Source organism: Ctenopharyngodon idella, chromosome 16 (genome assembly GCF_019924925.1).
Source record: "Ctenopharyngodon idella isolate HZGC_01 chromosome 16, HZGC01, whole genome shotgun sequence".
Classification (NCBI taxonomy): domain Eukaryota; kingdom Metazoa; phylum Chordata; class Actinopteri; order Cypriniformes; family Xenocyprididae; genus Ctenopharyngodon; species Ctenopharyngodon idella.
The window spans coordinates 5,050,269-5,074,616 of record NC_067235.1 but is presented as its reverse complement, the minus strand read 5'-3'; the positions used below and the strand labels follow the sequence as shown (position 1 = coordinate 5,074,616).

The 24,348-nt window shown below is 39.0% G+C and overlaps 1 protein-coding gene across 1 annotated transcript in view; it reads right to left on the bottom strand.

Annotated features, from left to right (window-relative positions):
- Positions 1-20,657: 20,657 nt before the first annotated feature.
- plecb (plectin b) overlaps positions 20,658-24,348 on the bottom strand; it is a 168,239-nt gene continuing 164,548 nt past the window's right edge. Inside the window, 3 exon segments of the mRNA XM_051864246.1 lie at positions 20,658-21,437; positions 21,604-21,705; positions 22,010-24,348. Coding sequence (XP_051720206.1) covers positions 22,963-24,348 — 1,386 coding nt within the window. The 3' untranslated portion in view covers positions 20,658-21,437; positions 21,604-21,705; positions 22,010-22,962.

Genomic DNA, 24,348 nt, shown 5'->3' with positions numbered 1-24,348 from the left:
GCAAAGGGGAAAACTAAAGGCCTGTTCACACCAAGAACGATAACTATAAAGATAACGATAAAGATATAGTTCTAAAAATCGTTCTAAATATAAAAGAATAGCAGAGTCCACACCACAGCTATAACGATAACGATATATAGGGATGATATTGTTGGGATCACTTTCAGAACGATTTTTTTTCCAGCTCTTGAACAATAAAACACTGACAGCCAATCAGAATCCTTTCTAATTTAAGGGCTCGCGCATTTAAAATAGCAGGCGACATTGCAAACAAATTAATCGCAGAGGTCCAGAAAAATCCACCACTGTTTGACAAGTCAAACCCCCTTTTCAAGGATACTTTAAAGAAAATGGATATATGGAAAACAATCGGTTATACCCTCAGAAAAAATGGTGATTAGTATTAACGATGAGATCATTATGCCAGGCTAGCAAACAGTGTAACATAAAATTACCTCTGGTATCCAGCGCTAATTTAGACAACATTGTTTTGCTTCCTTTGAAGTTGCAGTGAAAAAGACTAGGCTGTTTTTATTCCACTATATTGACTTTGTCAGCTAAATTCACTGTTAGATTAGATCGATTACACTAGCTATTCACTCAAATCATAGCATGCTGAGGACATCTGCTGGTTAAAGCCGTGTAAATGCAACAAGAACAGCAAAAACATGTTCAGTGACGTACACACTTTAAAACCGCAGTGCGTGAGCTTAGAATAAACAGACCGTTATCGTTCGCTGGTGTGGACGCAAATATAGTTATCGTTATAGTTATCTTTCTAGTTATCGTTCTTGGTGTGAACAGGGCTTAAGGGGACAACGATGTACAAAAAATCGGAAAAGGTTTTTCTTTGTACAGATGACAACGCTGTCAAAAGGTTCCTGGTTTACACGAATCCGCGAAAACGACTGGAAACGCTGTATTATGCTGCCAGGTCAGTAGTTGGCGATGTCACTTTGTAAAGAAAGACTACGCATCTGCGCACATACGTAATCTTTTACAGAGCACTCACGGCAAATGAGCACGCCTATAGACTGAACGTAATATGCATGTGCATGCCATCACCAATTTCACAGATCCACATTTTTGTAGTTTACACAGAGATGATAACGGTATAGTTTAAAAAACCCGTTTTCAAACGTTTGTGTTTTTAGGCCACCAAAATTCTGTTGTCATGTAAATGAATGGCTAAAACTAATAAAAAGTTGTCCTGTAAACGGCCCTTAAAACACCATGATAATAAAACAGAACTAAACAGAACATAACCATTACAATGAACAAGTATATATATAAATAATACTAAAATAACACTGCTGTATTATAAAAGTATCTATAACAAAACCAGACTCTTATTAATCTTAATTATTTTTCTATAAAGTTATTTTAAAAAGGAAATAGGAATGTTGCTAATATCCTGCCGATGTTTTCTACACCATTGATGATATATGGATAATGCTAGAGAGTGATAGTGACAGGTATTATAGCACCGAGTGGGGTTCCTCCTGTAGGTGTAAATGGGTTATTGTCTTGCTCCATTTCCTGACTCCAGGCAGCATAAATGATCACAGAATACAGTGAGTGTAAGAATGTGAGTCTTTGAGAATCTTGACCTTGAGCAGAAAGAGCTGGGGCGACGGTACGGTGTGGGTCATCAGAGTGGACACCACCCACGTTAGCAAGAGAACCACGCCCACCAGACTGAAGCGGGAGGCAGTGTACACAACAGGGAAGTGGAATGAGGAAGAGCGGAAAATAAAGATGAAAGCTCAGAAGAGCGGCAGAGTGCACACATCCACTTTATAGTGATGAATGCGTCCCTCTAATTCAGAGGGGACCTGCAGAAGAGGGGAAGACACGGCCACTACACTAACCACAGCACTTAAATTATTAACCCCAGCCCATCCCCCTATTGAGACAGCCAGGGAAATAAAACAGACAAAAGGAAGAGACGAGGAAAAAAGAGGAGCAACAATGCCTGTCACCATGACTGTCCTGGGAAAGGGAATTCAGTGGTGTGATCCCATGAGGTCAAGATATTTAACCTGACCAGGCTCTTAAACAGAGACAGGACATCAATGTCTGTCCTGAGTTATGGTCCTTAAACAGACCATTTTGGAATTCTTTGTGATGTTGGTGAATTCACATGGCATGAATTTTAATTCTAGATCAGATTTGGGTAGCAAATTGTTGGGTAGCAAGGATCTCTTCCTGCAATCCTGGCCTGAAATCTTTCTTTGCTACTTTGTGCATCAACACGAAACATATTTTATATTCTAAGCATAACATTAGATATGACATCACAATACATATGATTATAATAATGTATAAAATATTTCTAATTGAAATAATTGCTGTTCTTTTGAACTTTCTATTCATCAAAGAATCCTGAAAAATGGTTTGCACAAAAATGTCAACACTTCAACATTGATAATAATCATAAATGTAAAGAGCAGCAAATCATCATATAAGAATGATTTCTGAAGGATCATGTGACACTGAAGACTGGAGTAATAATGCTGAAAATTCAGCTTTGCATCATAGGAATAAATGTCACTTTAAATATATTCAAATAGAATCTTTTAAAATTTAATAACATTTCACATTATTACTGTTTTTGTTGTATTTTTGATCAAATACCAGCCCTGATGAGCAAAAGAGACTTCTTTCAAAAACATTAAAAATTCTTATCGACTGCAAACTTAGTACAGTCTGTGCTTTCCTCTCTGCAAATTTTGGGTTTAGCTTAATTATCAAGTATGTAATTATCTTTTTTTATTTGTATACTGCCTGATTGTTTGAATCAGCACCTAAATCAGGTTTTAATTGGATACTAAAATGGCTCTTTAAATGGTAGTTTCATGATACATCCAACCCAATCTCAAAATGTAACTACTTTACGAGGTGGCGATTTCGTATAAATTTGTATGATATGAATCATACAAAAACGTACGATTATTAGAAAAAAGTAAGCACGGAGGTCCACCCCTAAACCTACCTGTCACTGCGGGATAAGCAGATCGTATGAAAACATGCAAATGAGATTGTACAAACTCATACTAATTAGCCACCATATCGCCAAAACTTAAAATAGTTACAAATTACCATGAGATTGTGTTGATATATCCACACTGTAAAAAAATGATTTTCATGATTTGTTATCACAACATTTTTTCTTTTGTCAAATCAACTTCAATAATTAATGTGGTTCAGATAACATAATATTTTGAGTTTTTGTTGATTAAACCAATTGCCTTAATTGTATCAACTCAAATTTGTATGAACTCAAAATTTTAAGGCAAACAGGTAACTTACTTTTTTAAGTTAAACCAACAATTCATTTTTACAGTGCATCCAAATATTTATTACTATCTTATCTAAATGAACAGATAAATCCAATGTAGTATTTATGATAAAAGGTTGGTGTCGTATCCACACTTGGCACTGCTGTACTGCTATTATATACAGAGACACCTGATCCAGGCTCCCTGATCACTCAAAGGGGAAATCGAATTGTCCTCTCATTGACCATATCGTTTACCCAGTGTGTGAATCATATGATAACATTGGCAAGGGAGTTGACTGTGTTCAAGTTATTCACTCCTATAGCAATGTTAGTCTTACAATCTAAAAACGTATGTATTCTGCAGTTCACATGCAATGATGCATATAGACTACTGTGCACAATGGACTGTAAAGACTGTATCAAAAGCTCTGATATGAGTAATAATTCACCTCAGATCTATTGTCTGCCTGGCAGACTGCTGCACATGTGAAATGAATGAGGCTCGTATGTTCAGAGAGTAGCAGATGAATCAGCGTAATGCCAAATGGGTTGCAGATGTGGCCAAATTTGATCACAGGTCCCCTGTGTGTAAATACCCAGAGAGCCCTAAAGTGGATTAATCCTACAGACATGTTCTCCACCCCCACCGTTCCTGCTTTCAAATCAAATAGCACACAATGGCTCCTCCAGTATATAATTAGCACCTCAGCGGACATATCACACCCTGTTGGTGAGGCTGTCTGTGAGCCACAAGATAAATGGAAAAACTACAGAAGGATCTCCTTTGGACAGAAAAATCAAAATGTCATTCGACAAACACAGTGATGTGTCACCAGAATGGTCACTTCCCAAAACAGACTGACAATGAGCGGCTCAGTGTGAAGAGCTTCCCTGCTGGGATACTGGAAATTAAACCATCACAGGGGATTAAAAACATGGGGTGACAAAAGAGGGTGACAGAAAGAAAGTTTGATATTTATTTACAGTAGTGTGTAAGACTAAAGGAATCCTACCCTTTTAAAAAGGTAATAAGCCTCACTACAAGCTGCTAACAAAGTTGCTACATACATTGAAGCTATTCACAGGGCAATAACCTTTTTAAATATATAACAAAATAATCAAAAATATTTACCTGATACAAAACAATGAGGCTTTTCTCAAACAGGGTTCCTGTTTTCAGATAAATTATACACTGATTTATATAATGAAAACTGTGATTTAACTAAAAAAATCTGAGCTTATTACTTTTTGTGTGATATTTTGGTTTGTTACTTGATAGCCATATGACTATCATGTGATCCATGTAATCATGTGACTTCTTGTTTTAAGATGGCATTGCAATCAGGCATTAGGTGTGTTCTAGTTGAACTATACTAGACTTCCACCGAAGGGTGAGATCTGCCTGTTGCTGGCGGGCAGGAGTTGAAAACGGCGACAGCAAGTTGGACACTTTCTGCTTCTTGTAGCGATGCTCACGCAATGTTTACATACTTTATCACAGATGACGTGGATTAGATGCAATATTTGCCAAATACACAGACAATTCAGACGTTCTCATGTAGCAACAGAAACACTTTTCATTCAATACTTGAATGTACTGCTTAATACAGTGTCTGTATCCGTCACAAAACAGAAGGATGCAACACAGGTAATTTCCAAACAACAGGTTTTATTGCAGGTTTAGGCAGACAAGCGATGTGAGCAGGTAAGTAAGTGAGAATTGGGTAATTGTAGTAGAAATGGCAGTGTATAACAGTCTTATCTGTTGCAGATGCAGAGAATTGGAGATGGTGAACCGGATGACTGAATCAGGTGGCAGAAAACTGAAGACTAAAGAAGGGTGAAGAGCATCGCACAGGTAAGTGTCTCTCAGGTAAGTAGTGAGGTAAGTGTTTCAGGTTTGAACGACGAGACCAGACAATGGTGAACTGAAGTGTGCAGGCTTAAGTAGTGCATGGTTGATGAGTGGTGGCAGGTGCTGATGATTAAAACGCTGGTGATTGGGAACGAGTGGGTGGAGTGTACACTGTGACAGTACCCCCTGTCAACAGGCAGCTCCTGATGACCACAGCGGATGATGACGTGGATGGCCTCTGCCTCTCGGTTCCGGACGATTGGTATGATTGGTATGAAAGTCAAGTAACAGTGATGGATCCAGAATGTCGTCACGGGCAACCCAAGATCTTTCTTCTGGACCGAACACCTCCCAGTCAACGAGGTATTCTAGTAGGCCGGGAGACCAGGATAGTGTTGACTCTGTAGATGTTCTCCTCCGAAGGAGCCACTGTAGGAGGAGGAGGCACGTCATCAGCACCAGACCCTGGGAAAGGAGGAACCAGAGGGTTAGTGAAGGGTTTGAGTAATGATAGATGAAATGATGGTGAAATACGTTAATGACGAGGAAGGTTTAACTGAAATGTGACATCATTTATCTGCCTCTGGATGATGAAGGGACCGACATAGCGGCGACTTAGCTTGCAACAGGGCAGTTGAAGATGGATGTCCCTGGTTGAGAGCCAGACCTTCTGCCCTGGATGGTTTAGGGGTGTCGCAGATCTTTCAGTGTCGGCCTGGCTCTTGTGTCTCCGAACTGCCCTCTGCAGATGGATGTGAGCTGAGTGCCAGACCCTCTCGCACTCTTGAAACCAATGGTGGACAGCTAAAACGTCGAAAGGCTCACCTGACCAGAGAAATAGGGGCAGTTGGTAGCAGAGTATGCACTGGAAAAGTGTTAGTCCTGTGGTGGCTTGACGCAGAGAGTTCTGTGCATACTCTGCCCATAGGAGGAAACGGCTCCAGCTGTCTTGATGATCGTGACAATATGACTGCAGGTATCTCCCGATCTCTTGTATCTTCTGATCAGTCTGGCCGTTGGACTGCGGATGATATCCAGATGATAAGCTTACTGTGACTCTAAGCAGTTGGAAGGTGGCATGCCATACGCTGGAGGTAAACTTGGGGACCACGGTCAGAGACGATATCTTCAGGTATCCCAAAGTGACAGAAGAGTTGCTGGAAGAGAGTTTCAGCCGTTTCGAAGGCTGTGGGTAGTCCCTTCAGAAGAATTCATTTGCATGCTTTAGAGAAGCAGTCCACAATGACAAGGACACAGGTGTGGAAGTGTCAGAAGGTAGTAGATCCGTGATGAAATCGACTCCGATGTGGGACCAGGGTCTATTAGGGACAGGTAGAGGTACCAATTTATCTTCAGGAAGGCGACGTGGAACTTTGGACGTGGATATGGCACAGACTGAGCATCCTTGGACATATCGGGAGACTTCCTGGGCCATATTGGGTCCTGGGCCTGCCTTGGTGTCCAGAGCCCGGTGATGTATGTACTGAGTCCATGAGGGACAGACGGAGATGAGTTGGAACATAGGTCTGTCCCTCTGAACCTCCCGGCGGAGCAGGCTCAGACCACGTGGATCATCGATGGACCACTGGATGGGACTGATAGTGTAAATGAAATAGTGCGTCAGCTTTCTGGCTCTTGTTACCTGGGCGGTAAGTCACGGTGAAGTTGAATCTGGTGAAGAAGAGAGCCCAGCGAGCTTGATGGGTGTTCAGTCTTTTGGCTTCACGGAGGTACTCAAGATTGCTATGGTCCGTGATAACTTCAAATGGGTGTTTGGCTCCCTCTAGCCAGTGTTGCCATTCTTCTAAAGCCAGTTTGATCGCCAGCAGTTTGCAGTTGCCTATGTCGTAGCTGCGCTCTGCCGGGGACAGTTTCTTAGAATAGAAGATGGATGGATCGAGTTTGGGAGGCTCACCCTGGCGCTGAGATAGCACAGCTCCTACCCTGGTGATGGAGGCATCAATCTCGACAACTAGGGGGAGTTCAGGATTGGGTTGTGCTAGGGTAGGAGCTGTATAGAAGGCTTTCTTGAGCTGGGTGATGGCGGTGGTAGCTTCGGAGTTCCAGGACAGAGACTTGGCCTTACGTAATGAGGTGAGTGGTGAACTGGTCTTACTGAAGTTGTTGATGAATCTCCTGTAGAAGGCTAATCCCAGGAAGCGCAGTATTTCCTTGATGGATGATGGTTGTGGCCAACTCTCAACTGCCTGTACCTTCCTCTGGTCCATTTGGATGCTGTGTTGGTCGATGACATAACCAAGGAAGTGAACAGTGTCTTGGTGGAACTCGCACTTCTCAAGCTTTAGGTACAGAGGGAATTCTCAAAGTTTTTGGAGGACCTGCGTCACGTGGTGGTGATGGTCAGCCAGGTTCTGGGAATAGATGAGAATATCATAAATATAAACGATGACGAAATGGTGGAGGAGCTCCCGGAACACCTCATTCATAAATCCATGGAAGACGGAGGGTGAGTTGGACAGCCCATACAGTATAACGAGGGACTCATAGTGGCTTGATGGTGTGATGAACACCGTCTTTCATTCATCAACCTTGTGTATCTGAACGAGGTTATAGGCGCTCCGCAGGTCCAACTTCGTGAAAATGCGAGCTCCACATAACTGCTCCAGGGCAGGTAGTCGATGCAAGCCTCCGTCGTTTTTCCCTACGAAGAAGCACAAGGGCAGTGGATAGATGGATGAATTCTAGCTTAAGAGCCTCCTCAATGTATTCCTCCATGACCTTCTGTTCCAGGATGGATGTGGGTATACTTTACCATGTGGTAATGTGGCCCCAGGCAGCAGGTTGATCGCACAGTCCCATGGCCGGTGAGGTGGCAGTTTGGTCACTAGCTGCTTACTGAAGACATCCTGGAACGCCCGGTATTTGAGGGGAATCTCTTGCTGCTTCATGGTTGCTGGACTCTCAATGGTAGTGGAACGCACTGCAACATTTCTGGAAGAAGAGGTCGGTGTCTCGAGCAGTTCTCAAAGCAGCTCTCATTCCACTGTTGAACCTCTCCGGTGTTCCAGCAGACAAGAGGAGAATGTTACAGCATTCATGGGCATCCAGGATGATGCCAGCAGTTGACCCCTCCAGCACCATAATCAATATTTTTTTTCCTGATGCAGGCATCCAACACGAAGCATCACGGTGGGGGTGCAGTGACGGATGTAGCCATGGGCCCAACAGTTTTCCCAGGATCGACTGAACGTTGAACGTGGAGAACTTGAGAACAGGGTTTCTTATGAAGATGAAGCTTGCATAGCAGGTTGAGTAATATGAAGTTGCCAGCAGATCCAGAGTCTATGAGGGCTTTCACTGAAATAGATTGACGAGAGTTATCACAATAACATCAGAACAGAGGAAAAAAATAGAGACTGAAGGTGGTATATGGAGAGTACTCACCGCTGGGTGTGGTGGTCTAACTGGACAGGTTGAAAGGAGATGTCCCTCTGCGCCACAGTAAAGGCATAATCGGTTGAGGATTCTGTGTTGGAGCTCTGCATTAGACAGATGGGCTCAGTCAATTTGCATGGGTTCTGGTGCTGGAGGGGCGACAGATGTAGAGGCGGGTAGAGGATGTAGCGCGGGTTGGTCCAGGGAGCACACAGTGAGTCGCTGCGAGATCGTCATAGATTGCCATTTTTTGACGGATGTTGGAATTGAGCCCTTGACGAAATGCAGAGATCAGCACGGTCTCATTCTACCCGCTGACGGCAGCTAGAGTGTGGAACAGAAGAGCATAATCATTGACTGAAGATCTTCCTTGACAAAGCCAGAAAAGTTGATCATGCATGGAGATTGCAATGGCAGTTTGACTGAAGACCTCATTGAAATGCATGGTTCGCCGTTAGCAAGTTGGTAACAGGTTCATTCGCAATGGTGAGGCCTGGCAGAGGCAGATGGTAAAGAAGTGGTGATGGGGTGCCTGAAGTGCATGACAGATAGCTTGAACTAAGTCAGCAAAGGCATCTGATGGTGGATTGCTGGCATCGCTTAGATCTTCTTCACGTTGAATGTTGGTCTGGTCTTCTGTCACGAAACAGAAAACAGAAGGATGCAACACAGGTAATTTCCAAACAACAGGTTTTATTGCAGGTTTAGGCAGACAAGCGATGTGAGCAGGTAAGTAACTGAGAATTGGGTAATTGTAGTATAAATGGCAGTGGATAACAGTCTTATCTGTTCCAGATGCCGAGAATTGGAGATGGTGAACCGAATGACCAGGTGGCAGATGACTAAAGACTTAAGAAAGGTAAAGAGGATTGCACAGGTAAGTGTCTCTCAGGTAAGTAGTCAGGTAAATGGTCAGGTTTCAACAATGAGACCAGACAATGGTGAACTGAAGTGTGCAGGCTTAAGTAGTTTGTGGTTGATGAGTGGTGACAGGTGCTGATGATTAGAGCTCTGGTGATTGGGAACGAGTGGGTGGAGTTTAGAGGTCTTGTGCTGTGGATGTTGTTGACTCTGTGACAGTATGTACAATAAAAGGTCCACAATATTTAAATTAGTGCTGTCAATCGATTAAAAAAAATAACAAATTAATCATACTTTTTTTCTGTAATCAATCGCTATTAATCGCACCTAACATTAAAATATTAATTATAATTATATTTTTATATTGTATAATTTCACATTGAAATATAGAAACAAGATAAAGAAGGTATTTTTTAAATATTTGCTTAATGGCAACTCTGTACTATGAATGAAGGCCAGTATCACCAATACCAGTACCAGCTACTGATGTAAATGGATTTTTCTCAATTTCTGGGGATGGAGTAATTATAGCCATTCAACATTACAGTATGATTGAGAGCCATCATTTTTAACATTTCATAGGCTTTAAAAATATAACAACTTTAAATTTAAGCAAACTTATAATTTAACTCATAAACCTATTATAATAAATGTCACATTTAGCTGTGCTTTAATATAGCAGGGCTCAACACTATAAGGAATTTTTTTCTACTGGCCCAGTTGGGCCGATTCTGACTTTTACCTGCTCTGCAAACAGTCTACAGATGTGTAAATCTGGTAATTAATGTGGCAAGGTCATGTTTGGACACAAGATCCACACCTGGGTCAATTACTGTTGGACAGCCAGACTCCCCTGTGAATACTGACCCACCCCACTAACTAGATCCTAGGGGCCATTTACATGACACAGTTTTCAGTTATTATTTCAGTTATTTCAGTTATTATCATCTCTGAGTAAACTACAAAAAACGGTAACGGCATGCGTGTTTAGGCGGGTAGTGTTTCTTTACAAAGTGACATAGCCAACTAGTGGCCTGGCAGCAGAATACATTGTTTTTAATCGTTTTCACAGATCCGTGTAAAGAAGGATCATTTTGACAACATTGTGGGAAAAACCTTTCCATTTTTAGTACATTGTTGACGTGTAAACATACCTTCAATCTTAACCTGCTATGATGACAGGACATGTAGTATGCTGTTATTTGAAGTAGTTTTACAATATGTATTAAAAGTACACACTTTCCTTGAAGGGATAGTTAACCCAAAAAAAAAAAAAAAAAAAAATCTGTCATCATTTACTCACCACCACTCTCTTCTGTGGAACACAAAAGAAGACATTTTGAAATGAGGGCCAGTAACTGATGACTGAGATTTCATTTTTAGATTAACTATCCCTTTAAGGGATTTATTATTCACAGACAGATATTTCACACAGACGATTGAATTATATAATAATGAAGAAATTACATTTTCTGTCAGAACTTCACAATATGGTTTCATTTATATTTTTTTAATATTAGTTAACTACATTAGTTAAATTAAACTAACAATGAAATATACACCGATCAGGCATAACATAATGAGCACTGACAGGTGAAGTGAATAACACTGATGATCTCTTCATCACAGCACCTGTTAGTGGATGGGATATATTAGGCAGCAAGTGAACATTTTGTCCTCAAAGTTGATGTGTTAGAAGCAGGAAAAATGGGCAAGCGTAAGGATTTGAGCGAGTTTGACAAGGGCCAAATTGTGATGACTAGACGACTGGGTCAGAGCATCTCCAAAACTGCAGCTCTTGTGGGGTGTTCCCGGTCTGCAGTGGTCAGTATCTATCAAAAGTGGTCCAAGGAAGGAGCAGTGGTGAACCGGCGACAGGGTCATGGGTGGCCAAGGTTCATTGATGCACGTGAGGAGCGGAGGCTGGCCCGTGTGGTCCGATCCAACAGACGAGCTACTGTAGCTCAAATTGCACAAGAAGTTAATGCTGGTTCTGATAGAAAGGTGTCAGAATACACAGTGCATCACAGTTTGTTGCGTATGGGGCTGCATAGCTGCAGACCAGTCAGGGTGCCCATGCTGACCCGTCCACCGCCGAAAGAGCCAACAGTGGGCACGTGAGCATCAGAACTGGACCACGGAGCAATGGAAGAAGGTGGCCTGGTCTGATGAATCACATTTTCTTTTACATCACGTGGATGGCCGGGTGCGTGTGTGTCGCTTACCTGGGGAACACATGGCACCAGGATGCACTATAGGAAGAAGGCAAGCCGGCGGAGGCAGTGTGATGCTTTGGGCAATGTTCTGCTGGGAAACCTTGGGTCCTGCCATCCATGTGGATGTTACTTTGACACGTACCACCTACCTAAGCACTGTTGCAGACCATGTACACCCTTTCATGGAAACGGTATTCCCTGGAGGCTGTGGCCTCTTTCAGCAGGATACGCCACAAAAGCAAAGCAAAAATGGTTCACGAATGGTTTGAGGAGCACAACGAGTTTGAGGTGTTGACTTGGGCTCCAAATTGCCCAGATCTCAATCCAATCGAGCATCTGTGGGATGTCCTGAACAAACAAGTCCGATCCATGGAGGCTCCACCTTGTAACTTACAGAACTTAAAGGATCTGCTGCTAACATCTTGGTGCCAGATACCACAGCACACCTTCAGGAGTCTAAAGGAACCCATGCCTCGATGGGTCAGGGCTGTTTTGGCAGCAAAAGGGGGGCCAACACAATATTAGGAAGGTGGTCATAATGTTATGCCTGATTGTCATATAAAATCATTTATGGACCTTAGTTAATGTTAATTTCAAAATGTATACTTGCAACTGAAAGTTGTAAAATTGAAATTAAAACTTGTATCCATTATTATTATTAAATGGACATGAGTTGTATTTTTGACTAACATTAACAAAGATGAATAAATAACAAATGTATTGCTCATCAAATTTTCCTTTAATAGTGTATGAATGTTAACATTACTTGTGCACTTGTCCAAAGTAGTTTATATAGTAGTTTATGTATTTACTGAAATATGAATTGCAAATTTCAATTCATTTTATTTCTTTATGCAAGTAAAAGAGTGCTCTGCCTTCGTAAGTTCTAGATGAACCAGATGTGTTTCTCAGAGGAGGAGGGGAGCTGATGTTTGCTGTCATTAAGGGTACGGACGAGAAAAAGGAGACCACGCTGTGCTGTAACCCTTCACCCTGCTCCATCACGGCTCTGTTTGCAGGTTATGTGTGCGAGGCTCATTTGAGATGCAGAGTTAGCCACAGGCTCAGGATAAAGAGAGACACAGACACACAAAGACTTTAGCGTTAGCAGGAAGCAATGGATGAGGCCCCGGGCAAGAATCAAACCAAGTGATAAAGGGGGACGCACTTTTTTATAGTGATGCACTAAGTTTTTACTGAAACACCAAAATTAACATTATAATTTAGCCAAAAACCAAAAACGAAAATATTAAATTTGAGTACTGGTTACCTGAACTTGTTATGCTGTTCAGCCTGTCATGTACTCAGATGATGAATTAAAACATTTATTGTAAAGCTCTTCAGCAAACAAGCTGCCTCTCAAGTTTTCGGCTCAACAAATTTTACATATTGCTATTCTAGCATAATTGTTGATCAGTCATCCACAAAGCTGACATGTTTACCTGTTGTAGCTTATTCACATTGTGTGCATGAAATAGATGCTGATACAGTCAAAGTTACTTACTGTATAGTTAGTAAAATGTCTAAAGTGGACTATCGAAATAAAGCTTAACCAAAGATTCTTCACATGTATACATCTCAGAATTGTGTTTGCTAAAACAAGTGTCATTATTACTATTACTCATACTCATACTAACACTAAGTTTTAGCTGTTGGTATGTTATTCATTAGGCAGCACTTGTGATCCAGACATGAATGATTCCTTAAATCAAGTGTCTTATTGAGGAGAGATGTGTTGTTTAACAAGTGATCAGACGCACCATTTTCACCTGCAAAGTAAAACAGGAGAAAATCCCAACGACATATTTGCAACAATCCAAATACTTACACTGAAGGAGGAACCCGAGCCATATCTACAGACCAGAAGTTCACAGAGACTCTTTTGACTTGGGCCAGTAAACAACCATACAGAACAACTCAGCAACTGCATAGCAACACCCTGGCAACCAGCCTCAACAGCTTAGCATCATGGCAGCAAGAAGAGAATAGTTTAAAAATCTAGTCGCTCTTGTTCCTCTGTAGACAGGAAGTATAAAAACAGACCATCAGGAATGGCAGTGAACGGCTCAATTACTGTTGATGTGAGTGAGACAGTGAAGAGATAAAACAAGAGAGACGAGTGTTACAACTTTTCCATTGTGGAAAGATAAGAGAACTCCCACTGTAAGATCCTGTGTTTTCTCCGGTTCGTCACCGTCTCATCTGAGTCTAATGTGCTTTCAGGGTGCTCTCTCATGTGTGCACGGGGCCCCAACACAAACCTGCACCCCACTCTCCTCAACCAGCCTTAACACAAAAGATGTCTCCTCTGAGGAGCTGCACCTCACTCGCTCTCTCTCTCTCCTCACGTAGGCCGGCCCTCCAGGGATTTGGGATTTATGGCTATAGCTCAAGCATATTCTTTGAGCATATTCGATAGGGATGCTTACCCGGGCACCATGGGGACATTGTGTTACAAGCCTCAGATTGCTGCCTTTGATCAGCTTTTTTCTCATCACAGAGGTTTTTTCATCAAAAAAGACCCCTGCCCACTCAATTACCACTGAACAAAGAGGCCTGCCATATTCCGGATGTCCTCAGGAATAACATTTAAGTTGTCTTTTTGTTTTGTTTTTTGCAGGTGGTCATGTTACAGTATATATAGAAGCTTGTTCCTGGAATAAAAAAAATAATTCTCACAATTCTGACTTCTTTTTCTTGCAATTGCAAGTTTACAGTATATCTAACAATTCTGTCTTTTTTCTTGCAGTTTATATCACAATTCTGAGAAAAAAAGTCAGAATTGTGGGATATAAATTCACAATTCTGACTTTTTTCCTCACAATTGCAAGTTTATATCTCACAAGTCTGACATTTTTTTCTTGCAGTTCTGAGGTTATAACACAATTTGTTTTCTCGCAATTGCGAGTTTATATCTCACAGTTTTGTCATTTTTTTCTTGCAGTTTATATCACATTTCTGAGAAAAAAAAATCTGAATATCAGGATATAAAGTCACAATTCTGGATTATTTCTTGCAATTGTGAGTTTATATCTCACAGTTCTGACATTTTTTTCTCAAAATTGTAACAAATTTGTAATTAAAAAAACTAATTGCAACTTTTTATCTCACAATTCTGACTTTTTTCTTCGCAATTTGCAAGTTTAAAGTATATCTAACAATTCTGTCTTTTTTTACTTGCAGTTTAGATCACAAGTCTGAGAAAAAAAGTCAGAATTGTGGGATATAAAGTCGCAATTTTGAGTTTATAACTTGCAATTCTGACTTTTTTCACAGAATTGTGAGACAAACTCGCAATTAAAAAAGGTAATTGTGGTAATTGAGATAATTTTTATCTCAAAATTCAGACATTTCTCGCAGTTGCAAGTTTATATCTCACAATTCTGACTTTTTTCTTGCAGTTTATATCTCAGAATTCTGAGAAAAAAGTCAGAATTGCGGTATATAAATTCACAATTCTTACTTTTTTTCTTGCAATTGTGTTTATATCATGAGATTCTGACTTTATTTCTCAATTCTGACTTTTTTCTCAGAATTGTGAGATATAAACTCGCATTTAAAAAAGGTAATTACAACTTTTTTGTCTCAGAATTTGGAGTATTTTTCTCACAATTGCAAATTTATATCTCACAATTCTGATATTTCTTTCTTGCAATTCTGAGGCTATAATGAATATAAACTAGCAATTGTGACAAAAAGTCAGAATTATGAGGAAAAAAAGTTACACAGTCTTATATTCTTTTTTAGTTATATGTTTAGGTTTAGTTATAAATAAGGATTTGTAGTCTTAAATCTAAAACATAAGCAACATGGCATAAATGTCTCTCCACTTCACCAAAAATGACTGTACATCTCCGTACAGTATGATGTCATGAGAAATGAGATGCTATACTTCACAAGACAAAAGGATGAAAACCCTGGGTGGAGTCGGTTAAAATATCTCAATAGTAGCACAAAAGAAACTTGAGCTTATTCAGTATTCAAATAAAAAGCTGTTGTATAATGAGTAAGAGAAGAGAATGAAATAATGGCCATGAAATGTATGTGTAAAGTGGGGTTCAGAGGTGTAAGTGGTGAACATAAACAGATTTTTTTTTTTTTTTTAATTTTGTGAAGAAAAAACTGAAATATTGTGAATAAGAAGTATTTTTGATTTTGCACTTGTTATTTCTAGGTTACTACTTAAATACAAGTGAATGAGTGACACTGATCATGTGACTCAAGCACAAGATTTAATTTTTGAACATACTCAAATCCCGCTGGAGAATATGATCATCAGGTTTATCATCAGGAATGCAAATCATTCAATTAATTGCTTCATGTTTTTTTTCTTGTTTGTTTGTTTTTTTTTCCTATTACATTAGAAAATAATTTAAAATCAAAGCATTTTCAGAGGTGTTCTCAGATGTTTTTGACCCCAGTGTATGTGAGGAACTCACAGCAGGATCCACTGGAGGGAGTCTCATCTCCATGGCCTTGAGCCAGTGTCGCAAAGCCCTGATCTGACCTCTGAACTCACTCTGCCACTGACTCCACTCCTCTGAATCCATCCTGTGGCAGAAAATATCACAACACATTTACACTTCACTTATACAGTGGAAAGATGCTTGATGAATGTTCAGAATCAGCAGAGTTTAAATATAAGCAGGGGTGCACATAAGTGGTACGCAGGTACGCATGCGCGGTAAAAATAAACGATGCGTACCAGAAAACACGGAGGAAAGCGCTTTTGAGTACTAACATTTTTGAGGACCGGTTCACAGGGACACGTTTACTTACTGGAGTAGGATTTTTCTCCATCTCTGGTAAGATAGCAATCATGATGATAAGTGTTCTTTAATTATTAGGTGTGCAACGGATCGCAGTTAATCCGGAAGAAGAGACGAAAATCGGGACTCGCGAGCTGTTATCTGTGTGCACAGCCTCACACCCCTGAAACGCGCGCACGCAGCGAGAGAGAGAGAGAGAGCGCGCGCTCGAACACCGAAGTAATTCCTCTTTCGCGTTTACTTGCGCGTGAACGGACACATACACACAAAATTATGTCAGAATACCTGTCTCGGCAAGTACACTGCAAATGGGGTAAGCAAAATAATCTTATTTCAAACCAAAAATAAGATATATAATCTTGTTTTCAGTTTGGACTAAGATTATTTTGCTTACCCCACTGGCAGATTATTTTGCTTGTTTTAAGGAAAAACGTACTTAATTTTGACTTATTTTTCCTGAAAACAAGAAAATAATTTGTACTTGTCAAGAAAATGCTTCTTGATTTAAGAACTTTAAGATATTTTGACTAGAAACAAGACAAAAATTCTAAGTAAGAACAGCATTTTTTGCAGTGTATTCTCTCGGTTATGTCATAAGTGAACAGCTGAGAAAGAAACCGGATGTGTGTCAGTTATTCGGTCCGTGCTTTCCTTCTTAAAGTGACAGCAGCCTAATATTCTTGCTGTTGTCTGTGTCATTAATGTTAGTAAAATAAAATAAAAAATATATATATTTATCATCATCTACCACGTTCGAGAGAAAAGAAGATAGTGAGGAGAGCAGTCAGGAGGAAAGTGATGAGGACAGTTTTTAGGATAAGTCTGTCGCGTAAAGTGTGAGTACCAAGCAACATCTCCAGGTGCTTCCTTGAGAACCAGACCAAAAAAGTTATGTGCACCCCTGAATATAAGATATGAGTTTAACACGTTTTGGTCACTACATCATTCCCAGACTTCCATTTGTGGTACCTCACAGTTTCCATTATTCTTAAATGTAGAAATCAATTATAAAGAAGAAGTGGATGTGTCAAACGTCTGACTGGTAGTGTACAGTGTTTTTGTCTTTGAATATTTTTCTGTCTACTGTTGTCTGTTTTGTTGATTGTCTACCAATGTCTGTACTTATTCTGTTCATTTTATTACTCAGTACAAACTAGTACATGACATTTTGACAACAAACCCTCTACTGGGTCAGAATAGAATAGAATAGAATAGATAATTAAGGAAATTTGTACACAAGATTGTGTATTGTGAATGTAGTTACAGCTACAGGGTGTTTGTTAGACATCATCACAGACAGTGAAGTGACTATATTCAGCATATCCTCATGTGGCTTATTCATTTCATAAAACGATTCCCACATAATAATAATATGGGACACAAATTAATTAATCAAATGTCATCTTTCTGCAAGAGGATAAAGCTGATTTGATATGTCCTGCTGGTCTGAAAATTCATTAAAATCAGAGCAGGGAGCTGTGCAGTGAGTAACATATGTTTTATATCTTTGCTGTTACTATATATATTTTCAGTAAAATATATATAGTAAAGCCCCATTAATTGTTTAAAGGCAATACCAAATAACGGTGATAATGAGCCCTGGGCACTACAACACCAACACAAAACAACCAGGTGTTCCTAACCTAGTATGATATGATTTTATGATTTTTATCACAGTAAAAAATTGGTAACATGTATTTTACAGTGTCTTTGTTATATATGTTACATGTACTGTAATAACTGTAAATTATACCTAACTACATGCAACAAAACCTAAACCAAACCCTGTAGTATAGAATTCTGAACGTAAACCAAAACTGATTCTTAAACCACATGGACACAAATATAGGGATAAAATCATATAGGCCTACATGTTTATTAATTGATTAATTTATTTTTTTTACTGATATACTGGATTGAACATGATTCTCCAAGTGACACAATTTACACACTGTTTTACCACAAATATGCAAAGTAAAAATAATTAAATGATTCATTCATTTGTTCAGCTGTTGGTAAAAAAAATAAATAAAATAAAAATAAATACAATAATGGTAAAATATATTCATGATTGGTAAATTAAATTAGATCATTGTAAAGCTTCTAGCAGCTCCTAGTTTAAATTGGAAGATATGATCAAAATCATTATATTCAAAATCAACCAAAATCTTAGCCTTGATATAAGTACAGTATTTTTCAACCACAGTAAGCCATCACTACAATCAGAGATGCTTCAATACTTAGCTCAGTACTTAAAACTGCAGTCCGTAAGTTTTGCCTCTTTGTCGCCATCTCTGTTTGAAACCTGCAATTGCAGTTATTTGTGGAATCATCATTTTTACATGGGTTCTTAAGTTTGCTTCCAGTCACCACATCGGTGTGGATACTGTACTTCAGAATCACAGATTCTACCTCTTGGAAATTTTCACCAGAAAATGTCATCTGAACAAGTAACAAATCTGCCACTTTTGTTCTGACCAACTGAGAAAAAAACATTAGCCTACAATAAATCACGCTGCCAATGGTGATTAAATCTAACGATCGCTTAGCTCGGATCACGTCAAACCGTGCAAATTATTATTATTGTTATACTTTGTTCTCAAATTGTTAATGTTAACAACATTAGCACTGCGTGACTATGTGTATTTATTGTGTATTAGCGTTAGCTGTATATTTCAATTTCTGTAGCCACTCCGCAGTCCGAAGTCTTTTGCTTTTGACTACGGGTGAATCTCCAGTTGTCACTGATGACTGTCATTTGGACCTTTCTGGATTACAATCCATCATCAAAATGATAAGTGTAATTATTCCAGCTGCTGTGAGAAAAGGCTATAAATGATCCGTCACCCGCAGCATCCTCAAATGATATAGCCTACTAGCTGGGACTCCTTTATGTAAACAGACGTGATGTAATGACGCAAAGACGAACGGCTGCATGCTCGAATTTCCCACGGCAACCCACCAGTACCATCCGGATTAGAAAACATTATTACAAGCTTACCGTTGTGAATGGGGCTAAGATAAGGAGATAGTTTTGAATACTGGCTGGTTATGTACTTACTCAAAAACTTATTTTGGATAATTTTTAACCAAAAAAAGTTACGGACTGCTGCTTTAAATGATTTCTAATTACATTTGGAAAATGTTAAACTCACATCAGACCCTTTGAAAACCAGATAGTTTTCACATAAACTTACTCTACTCTCTCTTACAACAAAACCTGACATAAAATTAACATATAAATTACTGACATAACAGTAGAACTTTCTGTAAAGCTGCTTCGAAACAAAGCGTATGGTTAAAAGTGCTAAAAAAATAAATTTGACTGGACGATAACTTCACTGGAAAATGGATTAAAATTGTTTGAGATATTTAAGTAAAACTGTGCTAACATATTCATGTTTAATGACATAAAAAATAAACAATAAATTGTAAATTGATTATGTTAGAACTCACTCTGTAACCCCCAGCCCATCTCCCATAATATAATATAATATAATATATAATATAATATAGACTTTCGCCCATACATGACCTACAGTCAGGATGCATGACATTTGTGGAATTTAATTAAGAAATATATGGGATTTATTATTAAATTAAAATATAAAATGGCAAATGAACACTGTGTTTAGTTTACCCATATTGTCTGCCCGTCTGTGCAGCTGATTCCTGAAACAGAGGGACACCAGCACACGCTTATTACATGCACATACTTATTCACGATTATTGCATATAAAATATTTTTAGCTAGCTTATTAGTCCAATTTTTTTTTTTTTTTATTACATTAGAATTGTGTTGGTTTTCTTCACGAGTGTTATTGTATGTCTCTGTTGATCTGAAAACATACCGTGGAGCCGTCATCATGTGGAGAAAGGCATGGCACAGACTCAGTTAATGCGGGGGCACCAGAGAGGCTGTCGGTAGCATAATGGCAGAAAGGCAGTCCATCCATAAATGTGTCCCCCTCTGGGTTCTGTCTTTCAGCCTACAGATTTAACATAATGTCATCTGAGCCTGTCATTCAACTTCTATACCACCAGAGGACACCGTGCACTGAATACTGACTGTTTCTCTAATCAGTTTCATCTGCATTATATTTTCTGGTTTTATGTTTAAGTTGTCTGGTGATTATTCATCCTTGTTCTTCAGTTGCTTGCTTCGTAAAGGTATTTTGATACATGATTACTTATAATAACTTACCAGTTATTTGCTGGAATGTCATAATGTAATGGATGATCAATTATTGAAAACACAAACTCTACAAGGCTGGAACTGATCTTTCCAAAATATATTTATTTACACTTGAGTATTGTGTTTTTAAAAACTCATTTTTTATTACCAGTATCTCTTAAGGAAAAAGTTCATCCACCAGTTAGTATTTCATACATCTTTTACTAATATAATCTTCCGTATATTGGTAATAATTCAAAATTCTATTCTTCATCTTTTTAGAACACTTTATAGCAAGTTAGTAAAACATGCGAAAATATTTTACATATACAACAACAAAAAGAAAGAAAAAAAAGAGAAAGAAACAAAGAAAAAAGTCAAGTACTTTCAAAAGACACAACAGTACAGTAATATAAAAACAAGCAAAGAAATACATGGGAGGCAACAAGAGACCAAAACATTTTTTGGCACAGAAAATGTAAAAAAAAAAAAAAAAAAAAAAAAAAAATTGCCGTACACCAAATGAGCCTAAATACATTCAATCAATCATGCAATCTGTGTGTATCTGTATTATTTAAATATGTAAAGAAGTGCAACACAAGGGTATGTGTAGTGTATCCAATGCATTAAATCAAGTGTTTCATTTAAAAACATATTTTGGGGCTAGAAACAATGTAGGCAGTAGAACTCTAGATTCTACATAAAAAGTCCACATTAAGATCAATTTAATGGATCCAATTCTTTTGTTGCTTTGAATTATTTTGTGCAAACTCCAAAGTCCAGTTCTCAGTGATATCCAAGGCAAACTTCAAGGTAGCCCTAGCCTCTAGTGTCTTCATGCAAATGGCGGATGCAATGGAAGAAGGAAACCCTCAGTAAGGATCTAAAAACATTAAAAAATATATACTATGAAGCAACAAAATGACAAAAAAAGGCAACAAAACAGTGAATGAAGGGAAACCAAAATATACTTGGTATCAAACATAGGTGCGTACAATGCAAAAACAAACCCTCATAGAGAGGTGGTAAATGTGAACATAATAAACTACCTGAATGTCTAAGGATGTGGGCTGCTGATGAGCATCATTTATCTTGTGATCCAAGACCAAATGTGTAGCATCATCCAGTCCATATCTAGTAACTGATGATCTCTGTGGGAGGAAAAACATGACAAAACACAAACTATTAATGACACAGGCACAACTATTATATGGCTGAATGCTGTCAATAAATCCTAATGAAAAGCAAACATATGCCATTCAGTTCAATAAAGAAGCTGCTCAAGATTGCAGAAATATCATCTCGCTGTTTTAAAAAGCACAGTGACAGAACAGAGTAAGAAAGGCTTTGAGACAAAAAAATAAATAAATAAATAAAAAAATAAAAAATTGAAAAGTAATATCAGTGTGATCATTGCGAAAAGGCTGCAATAAATGTAAATTTAGTTCAACTTACAAGCACTACATTTCATCCAGATCTGTCCAGATGTAATGAGTGAGGAATGGATCAGACACCTGAGACATCTGAAATCTTCATTGGATAACACATCGGTGGAGGACTGACAGTAAATCTGGGCCTTGAGTATCTGGAGTAATGAGTTCTTTTGCAAAGGACTTTGGAGAGGGACTGGATCCAGTAAATGAAAAATGGACTTTCATAACAGAAAACTCCAGTTTTAGGGGACATAAATATAGGCTTGCTGCACAAGGTGGTTGCTTCTCCTTTAGTGTTTATGCATAGGTATAGTGTTTTTTACATTCCATGAAACAAAAAGGAACTTTTATTCATTCTAATATATCTGTCTATTAAATCTATACAAATATGTAAAAATAACCACACTCTTTGTTAATCTAATTTCTTTTTCTTTTCTTTTTTTTTGTAAAACTTGGTATATTTTCTGGTACATTATCCTGAAATAAACTGAAGTATTAAAAGAATTTTCTAAAACAATAAGTAGAAATATAGACTCAATATAAGTAATATTAAATACAATCTAATCTGAGTTGGATTTTTTAAAAAATGTCCAAAATGCTGAAAGTAATTTGCAGTATTTTAACATTTCCTGAATTTAGATGCTGTATTTCAGTATAAAATAAGAAAATAAAAATACCACGTTCAAAATACATAATATATCTGTATAAACTGAAATATAACTAATGAAATAACTTGAACTATGATTAAAGCTAACCAAGTAAATTAATAGTTCTTAAAGCATCCAAACTACATAAAATGGGAACTTAACCATTGCCAGACAAAAAGATACTGGTAGTTTTTGGAATGCATTTTCCTATACCAAATACATGCAAAGTAGAATAAAGTCATTCTTTTTTTGTCTAATTAATTTTTGTGTATTATGTAAATGTAGTGTGAGTCAGCACTGATATGAAAGGGGGCTGGGGGGCCCATCTTTAAAATCTGCGGTTGTAACTGGAGGAAGTATATGAGGATGATGAGAAGTTCAAGCTGAATCCAGAGCCAGTAGCATCAATGCTGCCTCTTCTTGAACCTGACCTAGAGCCTGTCCTGGACCCAGACCGAGATCCAGAGGCAGATGCAGCACCACTGACATTGTAGGGACTGTAGAGACCTTTACTGGATGTTGATGAAGCTTCCAGAAGCCTAAGGCCTGATCCCTCTTCAACCATGCTTCTGTCCATAGCATCCTTGTAGGAGATCTTCAGTTTGGTTTTGGGACATGTAAGATATTTTGTGTAACCACTCACATCTCTGAGCTTTTGGGCTGTACGACCATCAATAGCACCTTTCCTGATTGCCTCCTCTAAGGAGATACGTCCCTCAGCCTCTGGCTCAATAAGGCCACCGGTAAGATACTGCACCTCCAGGAAACGCTGTCCTGCCTCATAATAAAGCCAGCCTTTCTTGAGAGCCTGAGCAGCAGACATTTTGACTTTAGTGCGAGGATCCTCAAATCCAAGGAAAGCTTTCTGGGCTAAGTTGAGTCTGTCAACCATTATCTTATCTATAAGACCCTTCTCTGTCGCTTCGGCAACTGGGAATTTTTCTCCAGTAGTTGGGTCTATTATGCCACCAGTGCAAGCCTGTGCCTCCAACAGTCTCTGGCCAGTTATAGAATCCACCAAGTTCCTACGCATGGCTTCAGTGACTGAAACTTTTTCTAGGCTATCTGTATCAAGGATTCCAGCCACAGGACCTGTCTCCTCAGATGGATCATTCCATACAGTTGCAGGAGTTTTGATGGAAGGTATGGGGCTCATTGGATAAGAGGAGGTGGATCCAAAGGAAGAGGATCGAGAACGAAAACCACTCATGTTTCCAGATAACATATCAGCAAATTCTGTGATAGAAAGGGTGCCGGAGCGGTACTGGTCGATTGCACTCTGGTCAATAAGGCCTCGTGCAATAGCATCATCAACGTCATACTGTCGACCTGATCTTCGGTCAATTAGTATAGACTTTTCTACCCCTTCTGATGATGTCATTGTGATTTCTTCCCATTCACACTCTTGCTCTGAAAGTTCAAGGTAAGTCTGATGGTCAATTAGCCCTTTGCGGTAGGCTTCATACACAGACATCTCTTTGCCTGAATCAGGATCTACAATGACAACTCTGCGTTTGCGAACGGATGATTTGGAAGAACTCTGTCTCTCGCGTTTCTTTTCTTTTAGAAGCAAGAGCACAAGACCTGTGTTTGGGTCCTCAATACACCTTTCCATCAGCTGCAGGTAGGTAAGATTCTCTTCTGTGTTCGGGTCAAAGAAGCCCTTGGTGTCATCCGATGGGTCACTGAGGATCTCGTTCATCTCCTCATCGAA